Raw genomic sequence first — 16,347 nt, forward strand, 5'->3', positions numbered from 1 at the left:
GTATTTTCCTTCTCATCTTGATGTTTCCAAGCATGACCTCTTTCCTAGGTATTCAGATAAGAAAGCACCAGACAGAAAAAGGGGGTAGATAGTTCACAGAAGGTCTAAATCTTTTGGTAGAAGTTCTTTGTGATGTTATATGTTAAACGCCTGCCATTGGTCGAAAAGTCACTTTCTTTTATTTATTTTGGCCAATTTTTGGGCTGATTTTTCAAGGGTTCTTGTAAATTGGGAATCCGTGAGACAGGGAAGAAAAAATACACAGAACAAATATTGAATATTCTGGGAGTTTCTAGAATGCCCACACTTTGCTCCTCACTGTGTCATGTCACAAGCTGCCTCTAAGAGTTTATTGGAAATAACTGGACCCAGTATCTGGGCAGATATTCCTTTGCAAATAGATATTCCTTTGCATAACCTTATGCAAAAGGAAAAATGATGTCATATCCGTTTGGCAAATGTGAATCTCCATGAACATGTGGAGACCACCTTTTGAAAACCAAAAGCATGACCTTGTTAGAAGTCAACCCTTTGAACAAGTGATATTCACAAGCATTCATATAATGGCACACAGCAGGCCCGTAGCCAGGATTTTGATTCCGGGGTGGTGGTGGTGGTGGTGGTGGGGGTGGCTGGGATTTTGGTTGGGGGGGGCTGAGTCTGAGCGGGAGAGCGTCTACCCTTGCAAACATTTTGTATCGTTATCCCAATACCCCCATGCATATGGGATATATTGAGCTTGGTGAACAGATCATGAAAGGAATAAACATAACAGTTTAAATAATAAATGTAAGGCCTTCTTGCGGATCACCCTGAAAATTTCGGAGTGGGGAGGCTGAAACCCCTCAAGCCCCCCCCCCCCCCCCCCGGCTACATGCCTGGCACATAGGTAACTCAGTTGTTAGACTTAAGAACCATGTCTTTGAACTGCCAAGGACAAAGACATGCCACTACAACAATATATTTGGTTAGCAGAGAATGGTTGTTTCTTTGAAGTTGAAATTGCAGTTGTAGTTTGTAATTGCCCAAAAGATATCATTGTTTAAAAATATGCACTCAGAGATTTAAAAAAGAGTCTTCTTTGAAAAATAACATATCTTGTTCACTCACAAACATCTTGTATTAATTCACCATAAAGCACATTTTTATAAAAGTTCAGCTATAGATAGGATGTAGCTTTTCTCAATATTGTATACACAGGGTATCATTCTTAATCAATAGTCCATAGTCTTTAGGTATAGTTGTACTTACTGAGGTCCATAAGTCATACTTCTCTACTGAAATCCTAACAGCAAAATGCATCCATCTTCACTGAGGTCTGATGCAAACATGGATCCACCTCCACTGAGGTGTAAAGCATATACACATCCATCTCAACTGAGGCAATAGCAGATACTGAATACAAAATGGAGTCCTGAGTCTGAACATGCTCAGTACAATCACATGGCTATAACCCCTCCCACATCAAAGAGGTACAGTCAAACTGACAAATCAACATACACATCGAATACAGGTTAGCAAATATATACATTAACAAATAAATAGTGAAAAGCTTGGGAGGTTGTTATTTCCAACAGAGTTGGGGGACCATGGAAAAATTCCTCATCCCTCTTTCTGCCCATTTCCTGCTAGGCCCAGCTGGCATCCAAGGACTATGGGAAACACCTTCTAGAAGTGGAGGACTTGCTACAGAAGCATAGCCATTTGGAGGCTGACGTCTCTGCACAGAGTGAACGTGTGCAGGCCCTCAACACTGCAGCCCTCAAATTCTCAGAGCTAGAAGGTAAATGGGAAGAGTATGTCATCCTTTCAGCAATCTTGGCTTTCTGGGAAACAAAACCCAACCCCAACAACACTCCCTATGAAATCCTAGGAATGGAGTTGGGTGTGTGTGCAAGTATAGGCTGTCCTGGATGGTCTTGCCTTCCCTCTCTGCTTTTCTGCTATTTCTGCCTCCACCACCACTTTTTTCTCTGTTTCTGTCCAGGCTACCAGCCTTGTGACCCACAGATCATCTGCAACCGGGTGAATCACGTCCAAAGCTGCCTAGAGCAGCTACAGGAGCTGGCAGGCAAGCGGCGGAAGGAGTTGGAGGCCTCCCGCCAGCTGTGGTCCTTTTTCCAAGAAATGGAAGAGGCAGAAGCCTGGGCGCGAGAGAAGGAGAGCATTCTGTCCTCCTCACAGGGCTACGGCAAGGACCTGAACAGCGTAGCCAAGCTGCTGAGCAAGCACAGCATCCTTCTGGGCGAGCTGGGTGGTCGTCGCTCCTTGCTACAGACAGCCATGAGACGAGGGGAGCAGATCCTCCTGCGGAAACGTTTTGGCCCCATCAACATCCAGGAGAAGATCCGGGAGGTGCGCCTGCGCTGGAAGAAGCTGGAGGAACTCTCATCATCACACCTCCAGAAGCTGCAGGAAGCCCTGAGCTTTCACCAGTTCAGTGCCGATACTGAAGACCTAGTTGTCTGGCTGCAAGACACCTACCGCCTGGTGTCCAGCGATGACTTTGGCCATGATGAGTACTCGACCCAATCGCTGGTCAAGAAGCATAAAGGAGTGGTGGATGAGATTGACAAGCACCGAACAGCTGTCCTGGCCCTGCGCAAGCAACTGGGTGCTCTGGCACCTGAATACCATGAATTGGTAGATGTGCAGATCCGTATTGTGGAGGTAGAGCAGTTGTATGGGGAAGTGGTTGAAGTGGCTGTGCTGCGACGTCAGTGGTTGCAAGATGCCCTGGCCGTCTACCACATGTTCAGTGAGGTTAACGCCTGCGAAGTTTGGATTGATGAAAAAGAGCAGTGGCTCAACCGGATGGACGTTCCCCAGAAATTGGAAGATGTTGAGGTGGTGCAGCACCGGTAAGTGTGCTCAGGATTCCTGGATCCCATACCAAGGAGGAGGAGATGCTCTCTAGGAGGCCCTTAAGAGCAGGAGCTTTAGAGTTTGGGTTTTGTACTTGACATTATTTTAAATAGTTAGTACATCTGATGAAATAGCAGTTTATGAGAACTGTGACAACCAATGTTTTGTGTGTCAATGTGATATGAATCTACTTTAGGTTATACTGTAGATTTTAAAGGATTTATCCATGCTATTTATCATATTTTGGCATTAGGGTTCAGCACCGTTGGGAGTGCTTTTAAAGCCAATAAATGTGTGAAATAAAATATATTACACTATGTAACAAAATTTGAATTTTTTTCTGATCCTAGTTTGAAAGTGTTATGTCCTGTTTAATTGCATGGTACTTACATTGAAAGTAGTTGTTATACCAGAAATTTCATTTTTGTGGCTGCCACAAACAGAGCCGGTTCAACAATGAGGCAAATTAAGCGGTCGCTTGGGGCGCAAAACATACGGGGGTGCAGTCGAGACTGCTTTTTCTGTTGATTTGTTGTAAAACATGATGTTTTGGTGCTTAATTTGTAAAATCTTAATGTAATTTGATGTTTAATAGGCTTTCCTTAATCCCTCCTTATTATCCAACATTTTCACTTATCCAACACTTTTATTTTTCAATGATTGGTTTGGGGAGGGCGCCAAAATTCTGTTCGCCTACACTTGAAAAATACCTAGGGCCGGCTCTGGCCATAAACTATGTTGAATTGGTTGAGACGCAAAGTTTTTTTTACAGTTTTGTAAATGTTTTCCATGTTTCCATGATAGAACCAATTAGGAAATGACATTTATAACATAGGAACAAAAATCACATTACATAGTGTTATCAGCCTATTGGGTTGATAGGGAATCTTAGGAACATGAAATCTTAGGAACAGAGTTGAATGTGTGTGCAGACATATGAGTCAGAAAAGGATTTCTCTTATATGTTGTTATGAAGGTAAATGAGTTGGAACGCTAATGTGCCAACATCTGCTTTCTACTCAGGTTTGAAAGTCTTGACCAAGAGATGAACAGCCTTATGGGTCGGATTTTGGATGTCAACCAGATTGTGCAGCAGCTGGTCGATGGGGGCCACCCAAGTTCTTCTGAAGTCCGGGCTTGCCAGGACCACCTGAACAGCAGGTATGGAGGTTGCCCCGAGGCAATTCCAGCTTACCAAGAATGAATAGGCAAGAGGCTGCTGGTGAACTTGATTTGACATTGTTTTGATGCTTCTTCCCTGGGTTTCCTAGGTGGAACCGGGTGGTTGAGCTGGTGGAGCACAAGAAGGACCATCTCAACTCCATCCTAAAGATCCAGAACTACCTGCTAGAATGCAATGAGATCAAGTCCCAAATCCAGGAGAAACGCAAGGCTGTTGAGTCTACCCAGTACAACAGCGGTGACTTGGGCAGCGTCCTCTCCCTCCAGAGACGCCTCTCCACCATGGAAGCTGCCCTGGTGGTCCTGGAGCCCCGGCTGATTGAGCTGCAACAGGAAGGGGAGCTGCTGGCCAACACACACCCGGCTCAGGCAATGGAGATCCTGATGCAGTTTGAAGAGATCAGTGAGGAATGGGAGGCATTGAAGAGGACTCTGCAGGGCTGCGAGGACTCACTCACCGTGGCCAGCAGGTCAGGAGCAGGGGATGATCAATTGCTCTCAAAAGCACATGGACACAAGGGCAGCTGGGTTTAGTGTATGGTGGGGGAAGGGGTGTATTTAGTTAGCTACACGTAGCCCTACATTTATTACATTTTTGGTAGCCTTGATGCTCCATGGGCAGAATACCAAATCCGTAGATTTCCCACATCCTTTTCTGAGCTACGTTTTTTTAATATTCCCACAGCGCCAAAGAAACAGTGGCAAAATAAAATGGTTTTTCTCATGACCCCCTCTAAATGATTGAAAAGGCATTCAAGAAAAGGAAACTACGTAGAAGCAACTTCATGTCACCTCCAGCAGTGGTTTGATTTCATATCATTTTAGCTATCATGTCTTCATCCTATGGATTTATCATTTGGTGCAGTTCTGTGACCTACAGCACTAGAAGTCTTTGGCAAATTAAGTATCTCATGAAAATAGAAATCCCAGGAATCCATACGGCAGTTAAAATAATATCTGTGGCACAATAGTGTGTTGTTAAACTCACATGTTACATCTCTGCTCTGCCCAAATTAACTAGTCCAACCTCTGGTAGGAATGTCTCAACCCTCTGCTCCATGTTCCTCCTTCTTCCAGGTTGCAGCAGTTCATCCAGGACCTAGACAGCTTTCTCACCTGGCTGGTGAAAACACAGGCAGCCGTGGCCTCGGATGAGCTGCCAGGGAACCTATCTGAGGCTGAGCGGCTGCTGAACCACCATGCCTCGCTCAAGGAGGAGATCAACCGCTACGAAGAGGACTACACTAAGATCCAGGCAGTCAATGATGTGCTGGCCCTGGAGGAAGCCGAACTCCCTTACCTCTCGCTCCAGCAGTGGCTGCAGAAGCTCGATGTGGGCTGGAACAAGCTGCTGGAGATGTGGGAGAACCGGCGAGAAGTCTTGGTGCAGGCTCATATCTTCTTCCTCTTCCTACGAGATGCTAAGCAGGCTGAGGCTTGCCTGTACAATCAGGTAATAAAAGCAGCCCCTTGTTGCTCCCCCACTTTAACTGTATTTAACGTTGAAAACTCAATAAACACATGGCAAAATAATAATAATAATAATAATAATAATAATAATAATAATAATAATAATAATAATAATAAAAGCAGCCCTTTGGATGGCTGCAGTTTGGGTCTTGCTATTAGCCAGTAGACAAGCAGTTGAGTTGTCGAAGGCTTTCATGGCTAGAATTACTGGGTTGCTGTGAGTTTTTCAGGCTGTATGACTATGTTTCAGAAGCATTTTCTCCTGACATTTTCCCCACACCTATGGCAGGCATCCTCAGAGGTTGTGAGGTCTGTTGGAAACTAGGCAAGTGGGGTTTATATATCTGTGGAATAATGTTCAGGGTGAGAGAAAGAAGTCTTGTCTGCCTGAGGCAGGTGTGAATGTTACAATTGGCCAGCTTGATTGGCATTGAAAAGCCTTGCAGTTTCAAAGTCTGTCTGCTTCCTGCCTGGGGGAATCCTTTGTTGAAAGGTGATTAACTGGTCCTGATTGTTTCTTGTCTGGAATTCCCCTGTTTTTGAGTGTTGTATAAAGAGCAACACGCAGAAAACAGGGAATTCCAGGCATGAATTCCTGTTGTAAACTAGGCAAGTACCCTTGCCTAGTTTACAACAGATGTCACAACCCCTGAGGATGCATGCCATAGATGTGAGTGAAACGTCAGGAGAGAAAGCTTCTGGAACATGGCCATACAGCCTGGAAAACTCACAGCAACCCAGATCTCGTAGAAATAGTCTGCCAGTGGATGCTGCCTTTTGTCAGCGCCTCCTGCCAATTTTGTGGCGGACAGATTGTTGCTACTATGTACTATCAATCCATCTCTTATGTCTGGACTTATGGGGACTCTTTCCTTGTGTTTTCTTGCTGAGTCTGTCTTTAAGGCTTAAGCGGCTGAGGGGGGAAAGGAAAGGGCAAGATATACCAGGCATGGGCAAACCTGGGCCCTCCATGGTGTTTTAGACTTCAACTCCCACAATTCCTAAAAGCCTCTTTTAGGAATTGTGGGAGTTGAAGTCCAAAACACCATGGAGGGCCCAGGTTTGCCCATGCCTGGTGTAGATGCATGCTTGGTTGAGCACTCAAGCTACCACACTGACTACCCTGAGATTAATAGTCACTGAAGCTTGAATGTGTGTGTGGTGTTTGTTTTTCTCTCCAGAAAGCCCCCAGCCAGAATAATGATGTTGTTTGCCACAAGATGCTTTGTGCTCCAGAAAAAGGATGCAATGATCCTTGCAGCGTTTGCTTATTGCTGGTTCTTCATTGAGCTTTATTGAAGGAATATGCGGATATGGGGTGGGGGGTGGGTGACAAACTATCCCAATATATCTTGCATCTGTTCCGCTTCCATCTTAGGGGAGCACGTTTCTCTGTGTTCTTGGCAGAATAAAGGATTGACTCAGTATGGAATGAAGAAGTCTATAATGGTTTCACTATTCTGGTTTAGTTTTAAATGGTCTGTCAAGAGCATTGGACTATGACTCTGGATACCAAGTTTTAAATTACTTGTCAAAGGCTTTCATGCCCGGAATCACTGGGTTTTTGTGAGTTTTCTTTATTCCAGAGGCATTCTCTCCTGATGCTTCACCCACATCTATGGCAGGCATCCTCAGAGGTTGTGAGGTCTGTTGGAAACTAGACAAGTGGGGTTTATATATCTGTGGAATGTCTAGGGTGAGAGAACGAACTCTTGTCTGTTTGAGGCAAGTGTGAATGTTGCATCTGGCCACCTTGATTAATATTGAATGCCATTTCAGCTTCAAAGCCTGGCTGCTTCCTGCCCGACATGGTAATTGTTGGAGTGGTCCAGCATTTCTGTGTTCATGTTCCTTGATTCATGTTTGGGTGCTGCGTTTGGTGATCTCTATGTAGATTTCTCCACAGCTGCATGGTATATGCACTCCTGCATGAACATGAAAGGCACTGCAGACTAACTCAACCAGAGAAGTCAGCCATAGCAGAGCAACCTGGACACAACATATTATTTGAGAACACAGAAATGCTGGACCACTCTCACAACCACCATGTCAGACTACACAGAGAAGCCACTGAAATCCACATGAAGCAAGTGGACAATTTCAACAGAAAGGAGGAAACCATGAAAATGAACAAAATCTGGCTACCAGTATTAAATATCTCAAATATCAGGACAGTAAATAAAGAGCAAACTTAAAAAATAGGGAAATTCCAAACAGGAAGCAATCAGGGCCAACTAATACCTCCTAACAAAGGATTACCCCAGGCAGGAAGCAGCCTAGCTTGGAAACTTAAAGGCCATTCAATGCTAATCAAGGTGGCCAATTGCAATATTCCCACTTGCCTCCAACAGACAAGACTTCTTTCTCTCACCCTGAACATTATTCCACAGATATATAAACCCCACTTGCCTAGTTTCCAACAGACCTCACAACCTCTGAGGATGCCTGCCATAGATGTGGGTGAAACATCAGGAGAGAATGCTTCTGGAACATGCCCAGAAAAGCTCACAGCAACACAGTTCTAAATCATTGTTTGGCAATAGAAAGCCACTTGGTGACCTTAGGCAAGTCACACTTTCTCAACCTCAGAGGAAGGCAAAGGCAAATCTGCTCTGAACAAATCATGCAAGAAAACCCATGATGGATTCATTTTAGGATTGACATAAATCAGAAGGTATACAGCAACTCTGTTGGATTGTGACTCACAGTTACTAAAAAAAGGCAGCTATTATACCTCACACAGGTACTGATCAAGTAAGTGCTTTACAAATTGCATAGCTTCTGCAAAGTAATAATTGTTGTCGCTTAGGAGCGGGGTGGTATTTGCCTCATTCGGTTGCCAGAAGCAATACTATATTAAATGCACAGCTATTCAAAAAGCCCCCCCTCCCCCCAAATTGCCTTTTAAGAATTGTGATGGTGGTGGGGATGAAGAAGAAAGAAGAAGGGATCTCATCCTATTCTGCAGCAAAGCAAGCAAACACAAATAATTGATCAGCGACTGGGCAGACTCCTCAAATATAATGCAAAGAGGCCTCTCCATATATTTTTTTTCCTCATCATGCTGCTCTGAATAGGTCTTGCAGTGTCTCGTTTTGCCTGGCGATGGCTCTGCAGTGAAGGCAGTGTGTGTGTGTGTGTGTGTGTGTGTGTGTGTTCGGGTTTACTTTCCAGGTTGAAGACTGTCAACACACACACACACACACTGTACCCTTGGTGTTTTTGCCTCTTGGCCCTTTGCGGCTTCACAAAGCAGAGCTAAAGTGCCAATCATTCTGCCTTAGCAGATGTCAAAGGGTTTTGGGAGAGTGTGTGCAACTCCAGCGCTTGGCTGCACACGGAATCATGGTCCATTTAATCAGTCTGGTTAGCGCTTTGCAGCTGGGGCTTGAAGTGAGCCAACGAAGAATGCCTCGTATGAGTCCAGGGAGGTGGGAAATAATAACAGAGAAGAAGAGAGCACCTCACTATCTTTGGGCACCTAGCAAATAACAGCAGCCTGTCCATCCCAAGAGATCTGGGACTTGGGAACGGGAACTCCCCCTTACTCTACACATAACATACATACCACCATCTGTCTTTAGCCCAGATACCTTATGATGAACTGTGCTCGTGCTGCCTGTCTTTTCATTAGCTGTATGGCTGTGCATTCTTGAGGCTCTGTTTTTTGAGCCAGTGGTATTGGCTGGATCTACACTGTCATACAATGCATCGTTATATAGTCAGTGTAGACCTGTATAATGCTTCTAAGGTGCATTATATAGGTCTACACTTCTCATATAATGTAGTTTCAAACTGCATTATATGGCAGAGTAGAACCAGCCATAGATGGATGATTTACAAATAGCTTTTGGAGCTGGGTGTTTCTTGGACAATCTATTAACTATCCTGCCTTTACCAAATAGTGGATTCATTTGCCAATAGAACATTGCCTTGTGGCAATAATTCAGAACAGATTCTTTTAAGAGATCCTTAAGACCAGGGGTCCCCAAACTATGACCCGGGGACACATGTCCATTTGCCTAAGGTCAGCCATTTATCCGGCCCCCGCAGCGGCGGCTCCCTCCTCCTCGTGGAAGGTGCATGTGGCACAAGGGAGAATGGAAAGGTGCAAGCCTTTCCCACCTCCTCCCTCGCCCGGTGCACTCATTCCAAAGCTTTGCTTGTTTATAATGGTATTTTAATTATCATTTAATTAATAATTAATTATTAAGGGGTGCTTTGCTAGTGCTTTTGGTGCACAAAGGCAGAAGAGGGCTGGACTAAAGGGCCCAAGGGGTCTCTTCCAACCCTCTTTATTGTTGTTGTTATTATTATTATTATTATTATTATTATTATTATTATTATTGTATGACACAGCAAACAAGATAGATATGCTGGATTTCGTATCACAAAATCACAAGTCGAACACTTCCCAAGCGTTTAGGACTGTGTGATGTATATTATTATTATTATTATTAAGATTATTATTATTACAGTAGAGTCCCAGTTAACCATGTTCTGGTTAACCAAGAGTCGTATTATCTGAGGCACTGCCGGGGGCGCCCCTCCCTCTCCCTCTCCTCTCGAGCGAAGGGCGCTCGAGAGAAGGAGAGGGAGGAGGAAGCGCCCCGTGATTGCTGCTGCAGCAGCGCTTGTGGGGTGTTTCCCAAGGGCTGAGGGATCGCTGAGGGACATCTCCCCGGATCTCCCTCGGCCAGGCCCTTGCTGGAGGAAACTCTAGCAAGGGCCTGGCCGAGGGAAATCCGGGGAGACGTCCCTTGGCGAGCCCTCACCCCTTGGGAAGTGCCCGTGAGCGTTTCTAGGCAGCAGTGCTCACAGGCGCTTCCCTAAACCAGATTGCTGGGAGGGATAATAGGGCCTCTTGGCAATCCGAGCAGTTCCAGTTATCCGAGATTGGGCCCGCCCCTTTATCTCGGATAACCGGGACTCTACTGTATTATTATTAACAACATTGAGACTGGGTGGCCATCTGTCAGGGGTGCTTTGCTTGTGCTTTTGGTGCACAAAGGCAGAGAGGGTTGGACTAAATGGCCAAAGGGGTCTCTTCCAACCCTCTTTATTATTTTTATTATGATTATGATTATTAACATTGAGTCTGTATTTGTTCCCGTTTTGTTTTTTTACTTCAAAATAAGATATGTGCAGTGTTCATAGTTTTTTAAAAAACTAGTCCGGCCCTCCAGCGGACTGAGGGACCGTGAGCTGGCCCCCTGTTTAAAAAGTTTGGGGACCCCTGCTTAAGGCTAACAGAAAGTTCAGTGATTTAGACCAGGCTTTAGCACAGCAGGTTACACCACCAGCTGTAATAAATCTTGTTAGTTAAAAGGTTAACAGTTCGAAGCCCAGGTCATGGTGAGCTCCCGACCATTAGCTCAGCTTCTGCCGACCTAGCGGATCGAAAGCAAAATGTGAGTAGATAAATAGAGACCACTTAAAAAGCGGGGAGGTATTAAGGCACCCATAAGAAAATGCCAGGAAAATACCAGTGATTCGATCAAAAGGAGGACTTTACGAACAAGGCACTTTGACAGGGAGATGGAATGACAGCACCGCCTTCCTATGGCTGGAACTGAGCACGCCTCCATGAAGCTGAAGATGGGAAAGCCTATATACCTCTATCTATGTTCAATTGTCTGTCTTGTCTGTGAATAAATGGCATTGAACGTTTGCCACATATGTATGTTCTGTGATCTGCCCTGAGTCTCCTTTGGGTGAGAAGGGCGGAATATAAATATCCTAAATAAATAAATAAATAAATAATACTAAAGGGAAACTCTGTCATAGGGTTACCTTACCTTTTTTTTTACCCATGGACCCCTTTGCAAGTCAGGTGAAAACCACGGAGTCCTTTGCATAGTTTTATGACACTCAACATTGACATGTCTTTAAATTAAATTTAAGGAATTTTTTTGTAGTTTTTTTTTAAAAATCAGGGTTTTCTGACAAATTGCAATTCAATCCCAACACTATGTAACAAAATTTGAAAAAAATCTGTTTCTGGTTTTAAAGTGCTATTTCCTATTAAAAGTAGTTGTTATACTCCAGAAACTTTGTTTTTGTTGCTGCCACAAACTGTGTTGAATTGGTTGAGGCTCAATGAGATATTCATTGAAAAACTATAGCAAAAATGTTTTTGCAGTTAAATAAACTTTTAATAATAATATACTTTATTTATATTCTGCTCTATCTCCCCGAGGGAACTCAGAGCGGATTACGGGTACATATATAACAAATATTTAATGCCATTATACAATTGACAGGGACAGACAGTACATAAACAGAGGCAAGGCTTCCCTCTTTTCGTCTTCGGCATCCGGTTGTGCTCAACCCAGCCATGAGGAGGTGCTGTCGTTTCATTTTCCTTGCCGTGGAGCCTGTCGTCCATGGACGCCTTTTCCGGTTGGATTATTGCCATCATGTTTTTTGGGGTGCCTTTTACCTCCCCGCCAAAGCGTTACCGATTTATCTACTTACATTGTTGTTTTCGAACTGCTAAGTGAGCAGAAGCTGGGCTGACGGTGAGAACTCACCCTGACCTGGCTTGAACTGCCAACCTTCTGGTCGGCAGGATCTTCTATAGCAGACAGTTTAAACTGCTGTGCTAGTCCGGCCCATGTTTTTATGATAGAACCAATTAGGAAATGAGATTTATAACCCAGGAACAAAAATCGTGTTACATAGTGTGATATTGTAAAAACATTCAATAATGTTGAGAGGCTTCTAAAAGAGGAAATTTACCTCCTTTATTTGACCAGAACAAGGAGCACAGAAGCACTGATATGTGCAAAACCAGCTTTGCTAGGTCCACTTCATCACCCCCTCCCTGATTATAATCCATTTGATGTTTCCACCTTTTCTCTGTACTGGTAAAAGTGCCCAGTAAAACTGGGAACTCTGGTTCATTTGTGGATGCAAAAGATGCATTATTCTCTCTACTTCGTAAGAAAAAAGTGGTTTTGTTCCACTGTGCCCTCTGATCCTTTTCAGAAGGTTGTTCTCTGGATGTGATTAAGCATATTGATTTATATAATACTAGCTGTGCCCGGCCACGCGTTGCTGTGGCTTTTTTTTAGTGATGTTGGTCAATCTACATTGGGTTTTATTTTTGTTGTGACCGTCAACAAAAATTATACAGTATTATTTATTCATTTATTACATTAAAGACATATGATAGGATATTACGCTATAACATATACGACTATTTCACAATATTAGTAGTAATATATATATATATATATATATATATATATATATATTGTTTTGTTTTGTTATTAGTATTATATTGTAGTGTATTATAATATTATTAGCAGTATTATATGTATATACAATGTATTGTATTATATATGTATTGTATTATTATATATATTAATATATTGCAAATTGGCCCCAGAGTACGGAATGGCCTTGTAGTTTCAAAGCTTGGGTGGTTCCGTGTGTTAGAGGGGGGGAATGCTTTGTTGGGAGGTGCTAGGTGGTCCTGATTGTTTCCTGGATGGAATTTGTGTGTTTTCAGACTGTTGTTGTTTATTTACTGTGCTGAGATGAGAGAGTGATGAGTACGGAATGGCCTTGTAGGTTCAAAGTGTGGGTGGTTTCCTGTGTGAAGGGGGGAATCCTTTGGTGGGAGGTGTTAGATGGCCCTGATTGTTTCCTGGATGGAATAGCTGTGTTTTTAGAGTGTTGATCTTTATTTACTGTCCTGAGATGATATTGTTGTGTATTATTGTACCACAGTAATTATTTCATATTACAGTAGAATCTCACCCAACATTCGTTTATGCAATGTTCTGGATTATGCAATGGAGTCTGCCTTTTAATAGTCAATGTTTTTGGAGTGAGTGTTTTTAATGTATTGTGATATTTTGGTGGTAAATTTGCAAATACAGTAATTACTACATAGCATTACTGCGCATGGAACTACTTTTTGTGTCAAATTTGTTGTATAACATGATGTTTTGGTGTTTAATTTGTATAATGATGACCTAATTCGATGTGTAATTGGTTTTCCTGAATCCCTTCTTATTATCCAACATATTTATTTATGCAACGTTCTGCCGGCTTGTTTATGTTGGATAAGTGAGATTCTAGTGTATATTTATAATGTGATATTATTTGTTTAGAAGTGGATTATATGAGGCGCCTTCTGTTATAACAATAATAATTATTATAGTCTTGAATGATTATCATTGTGATAAAAATAATAACTACTTATTATTAGTTGTTATTATATTGTTGAATGATTATCAATGTTATAATAATAATTATTAATTTGTGAATGATTATTACTATAATAATAATAATAATAATTTTCTATTATTACGATTTGTTAATACATTGTTGAATGATTGTCAGTGTTATAATAATAAGAACTGACTATTATTATGAATTATTATGTTCTCGAATGATTATCAGTATTATACTAATAATAAATTAGTATTATTATTGGTGATTATTACATTCTTAACTGATGATCAGTTATTATATTAATAATTATTACAGGGAAGGGAAAGGTGAGGGCGATAGGGTTTGAGAGGGGAAAAAGGGGGGCTTCTGAGGCATTGGAGGGGTTGTCATTTGTGGGTGAGAACAACAACAACAATAACAACAACAGAAAAGGGGGAAGCTCAGCCTGGGCCAACTGGGGCCTTCCCTTGACTTGTTTTGGGCGCCAACTTCCACCCTTCCTGGCCTGAGGCTCTTTCCTTTTCCCCATCAGCCGTTGAACCGGGTGAGGGGGAAAAGGAAGGGCCCTGAGGCCGGGAAGGGCGGGGGTTGGCGCCCCAAACCACTCGAGGGGAGGTCCAGGCCTGCTCGAGGGCCGTGCCCTCCTCTTCCCCCCTCACCTTGAAGAGCTTGAAGACCTCCGAGAAGAACCGAGAAGGGAGGAGGAGAGAGGGTGAGGCGGGGGGGGGGGCTCTGCGGGGCCTTCCTCGCATTGGGGGGAGGGGAGAGGGGCGGGAGGAGGGGGCCTGGACGGCAACCGGGGCCCTCCATGGGCCCTGAGGGGGGAGGACATTGAGGGGGAGAGGGCAGAGAGCGACGTGAGGCCCGCACGCCTCCCAGCGCGGCCTCCTCCATCCCGCGCCCAGCAAGGAATCGGCCTCCCTGCCTTCCTTCCTTCAGCTCTGAGGCGAGGTGTGTGTGTGCGCGCGCGGGAAGGGATGGGGGGGTGCGCGCAGGCGCACATCGCCTGTTGCAGTTTTTGGCCGTTTGTGGCCCTGTGATTGTGTTTGTCATATAAATCTTACTGGAGCCGCGCGAGCGCCATAAAGGGTTGAAGCATGGTGTTTTTGCGCATGCGTACTTAGTTTTGGCATTTTTTGGTGTTGTGATAGTATTTTATGTGTAAATTTGTTGTATCTTACTGGAGGCGGGGATGATGGATTGCGTTGCCAATTTTCGAGTTTGGGGGGGCTGTAGATTTGTTGTTTTGTCCATCGCCGTGATGCCATCACTCTTTTATATATATAGATAAATCCAGCTGCTAATCCCTGCAAAAGTCCAGCCACTGTATTGATGGAACTCACCATTCAGCAATTGCTTCAGAACTAATGGTGGATTTTGGCCTCAGAGTCCTCTTACACCAAACCTTCATTTTTGGAAAAGCCAGGAAGGTTTTTTTTTTTGCCTATCACTCAAAGTTTTATTTGCTGCAGAGTCTTTCTTTCTTCCTGGATATAGGAGGTCCTAAATGCTTCAATTTGTGATGTTGATGATCAACATGCTCTATATCAAGGGTGGGAAAATATATGACCCATTGTCCCCGTGAGGCCCCTTCTACACTGCCATATAAAATCCAGATTATCTGATTTGAACTGGATTATATGGCAGTATGGACTCATGTGGATTATCTGCTTTGATAATCTCGATTATATGGCAGTGTAGAAGAGGCCCAGTGAGGTTCCATGGCTGAGTAGGAAACCCTGGACTACAGAATCATAAAATGCATCTACACTATTTTGGCACTGATTTAACTCCAATGTCCCAATGCTGTAGAATCGTGGCAGCTGTAGTTTAGTGAGGCACCACCACTCGTTGGAAAAGAAGGCTAAGGAGCTTGTTAAACTACAGCTTCTGGGATTCCATAGCATTGAGCCATGGCAGTGAAAATTGTGTAAATTAATCCAGTTTAATTCTACAATGTGGATACATCAGCAGTCAACTCTTTTGGAACTGTCTTTCAGGAAACTACTCTAGCCCATGCCAAGGTGCCCACGACGGTGGAAGCAGCGGAGAAGGCCATAAAAAAGCACAAGGACTTTATGACAACCATGGAGCTCAACTTGCAGAAGACCACGACGGCCCTAAAGGCCGGCAAGAGCCTGATCCGGCAGGGTAACATCTACAGCGAGCAGGTGAAGGAGAAGATGGAAGCTCTGCAGGCAAAGTAAGGAGATCAAGCATTCCATAGCATTGCTCCATGGCAGTTCAAGTGGTGTTAAACTGCACTATTTCTGCAGTGTAGATTCTTCTCTCCAGCATCCATTATGGAAATCTTGGATGGTTTATTCCACCCATTCAATTCATCTTTCAGTTCCAGAAGAACTGAGTCCAAAAGCCCACCGACCGCTTCCACTTTGTGCATTTCTGGTATGAAAAAGGGGTGATGCAAAAATACAGGCACAAACAGCTGTCAAATGATTATAGTGGCTGAATCCTGGATATTTTTTTTCTCCTGTCTTCTCTTGTGAGCAGCTGTGTCCTTTCCCCTTCACTCTGGCAGCCATCACTTGTTGAAAAATCACTCCTAGGAATAGGATTAAGGAGCAAGACTTTTCTTGAACTGCATAAATGAAATGCTTCCATCTAAAAATATCGTAGCCTATA

General features: G+C 43.6%; 1 protein-coding gene across 1 annotated transcript in view; it reads left to right on the plus strand.

Moving 5' to 3' along the window:
- Positions 1-16,347, plus strand: part of sptbn4 (spectrin beta, non-erythrocytic 4) — a 78,476-nt gene that overhangs the window by 16,785 nt on the left and 45,344 nt on the right. The window contains exons 13-18 of the mRNA XM_008113809.3: positions 1,633-1,783; positions 1,988-2,861; positions 3,889-4,026; positions 4,137-4,517; positions 5,125-5,500; positions 15,705-15,907. Of these exons, the coding sequence (XP_008112016.1) occupies positions 1,633-1,783; positions 1,988-2,861; positions 3,889-4,026; positions 4,137-4,517; positions 5,125-5,500; positions 15,705-15,907 (2,123 nt within the window). The remainder of the gene's footprint in view (positions 1-1,632; positions 1,784-1,987; positions 2,862-3,888; positions 4,027-4,136; positions 4,518-5,124; positions 5,501-15,704; positions 15,908-16,347) is intronic.

The sequence above is a fragment of the Anolis carolinensis genome, unplaced genomic scaffold (assembly GCF_035594765.1).
Source record: "Anolis carolinensis isolate JA03-04 unplaced genomic scaffold, rAnoCar3.1.pri scaffold_10, whole genome shotgun sequence".
NCBI classification, from domain to species: Eukaryota; Metazoa; Chordata; class Lepidosauria; order Squamata; family Dactyloidae; genus Anolis; species Anolis carolinensis.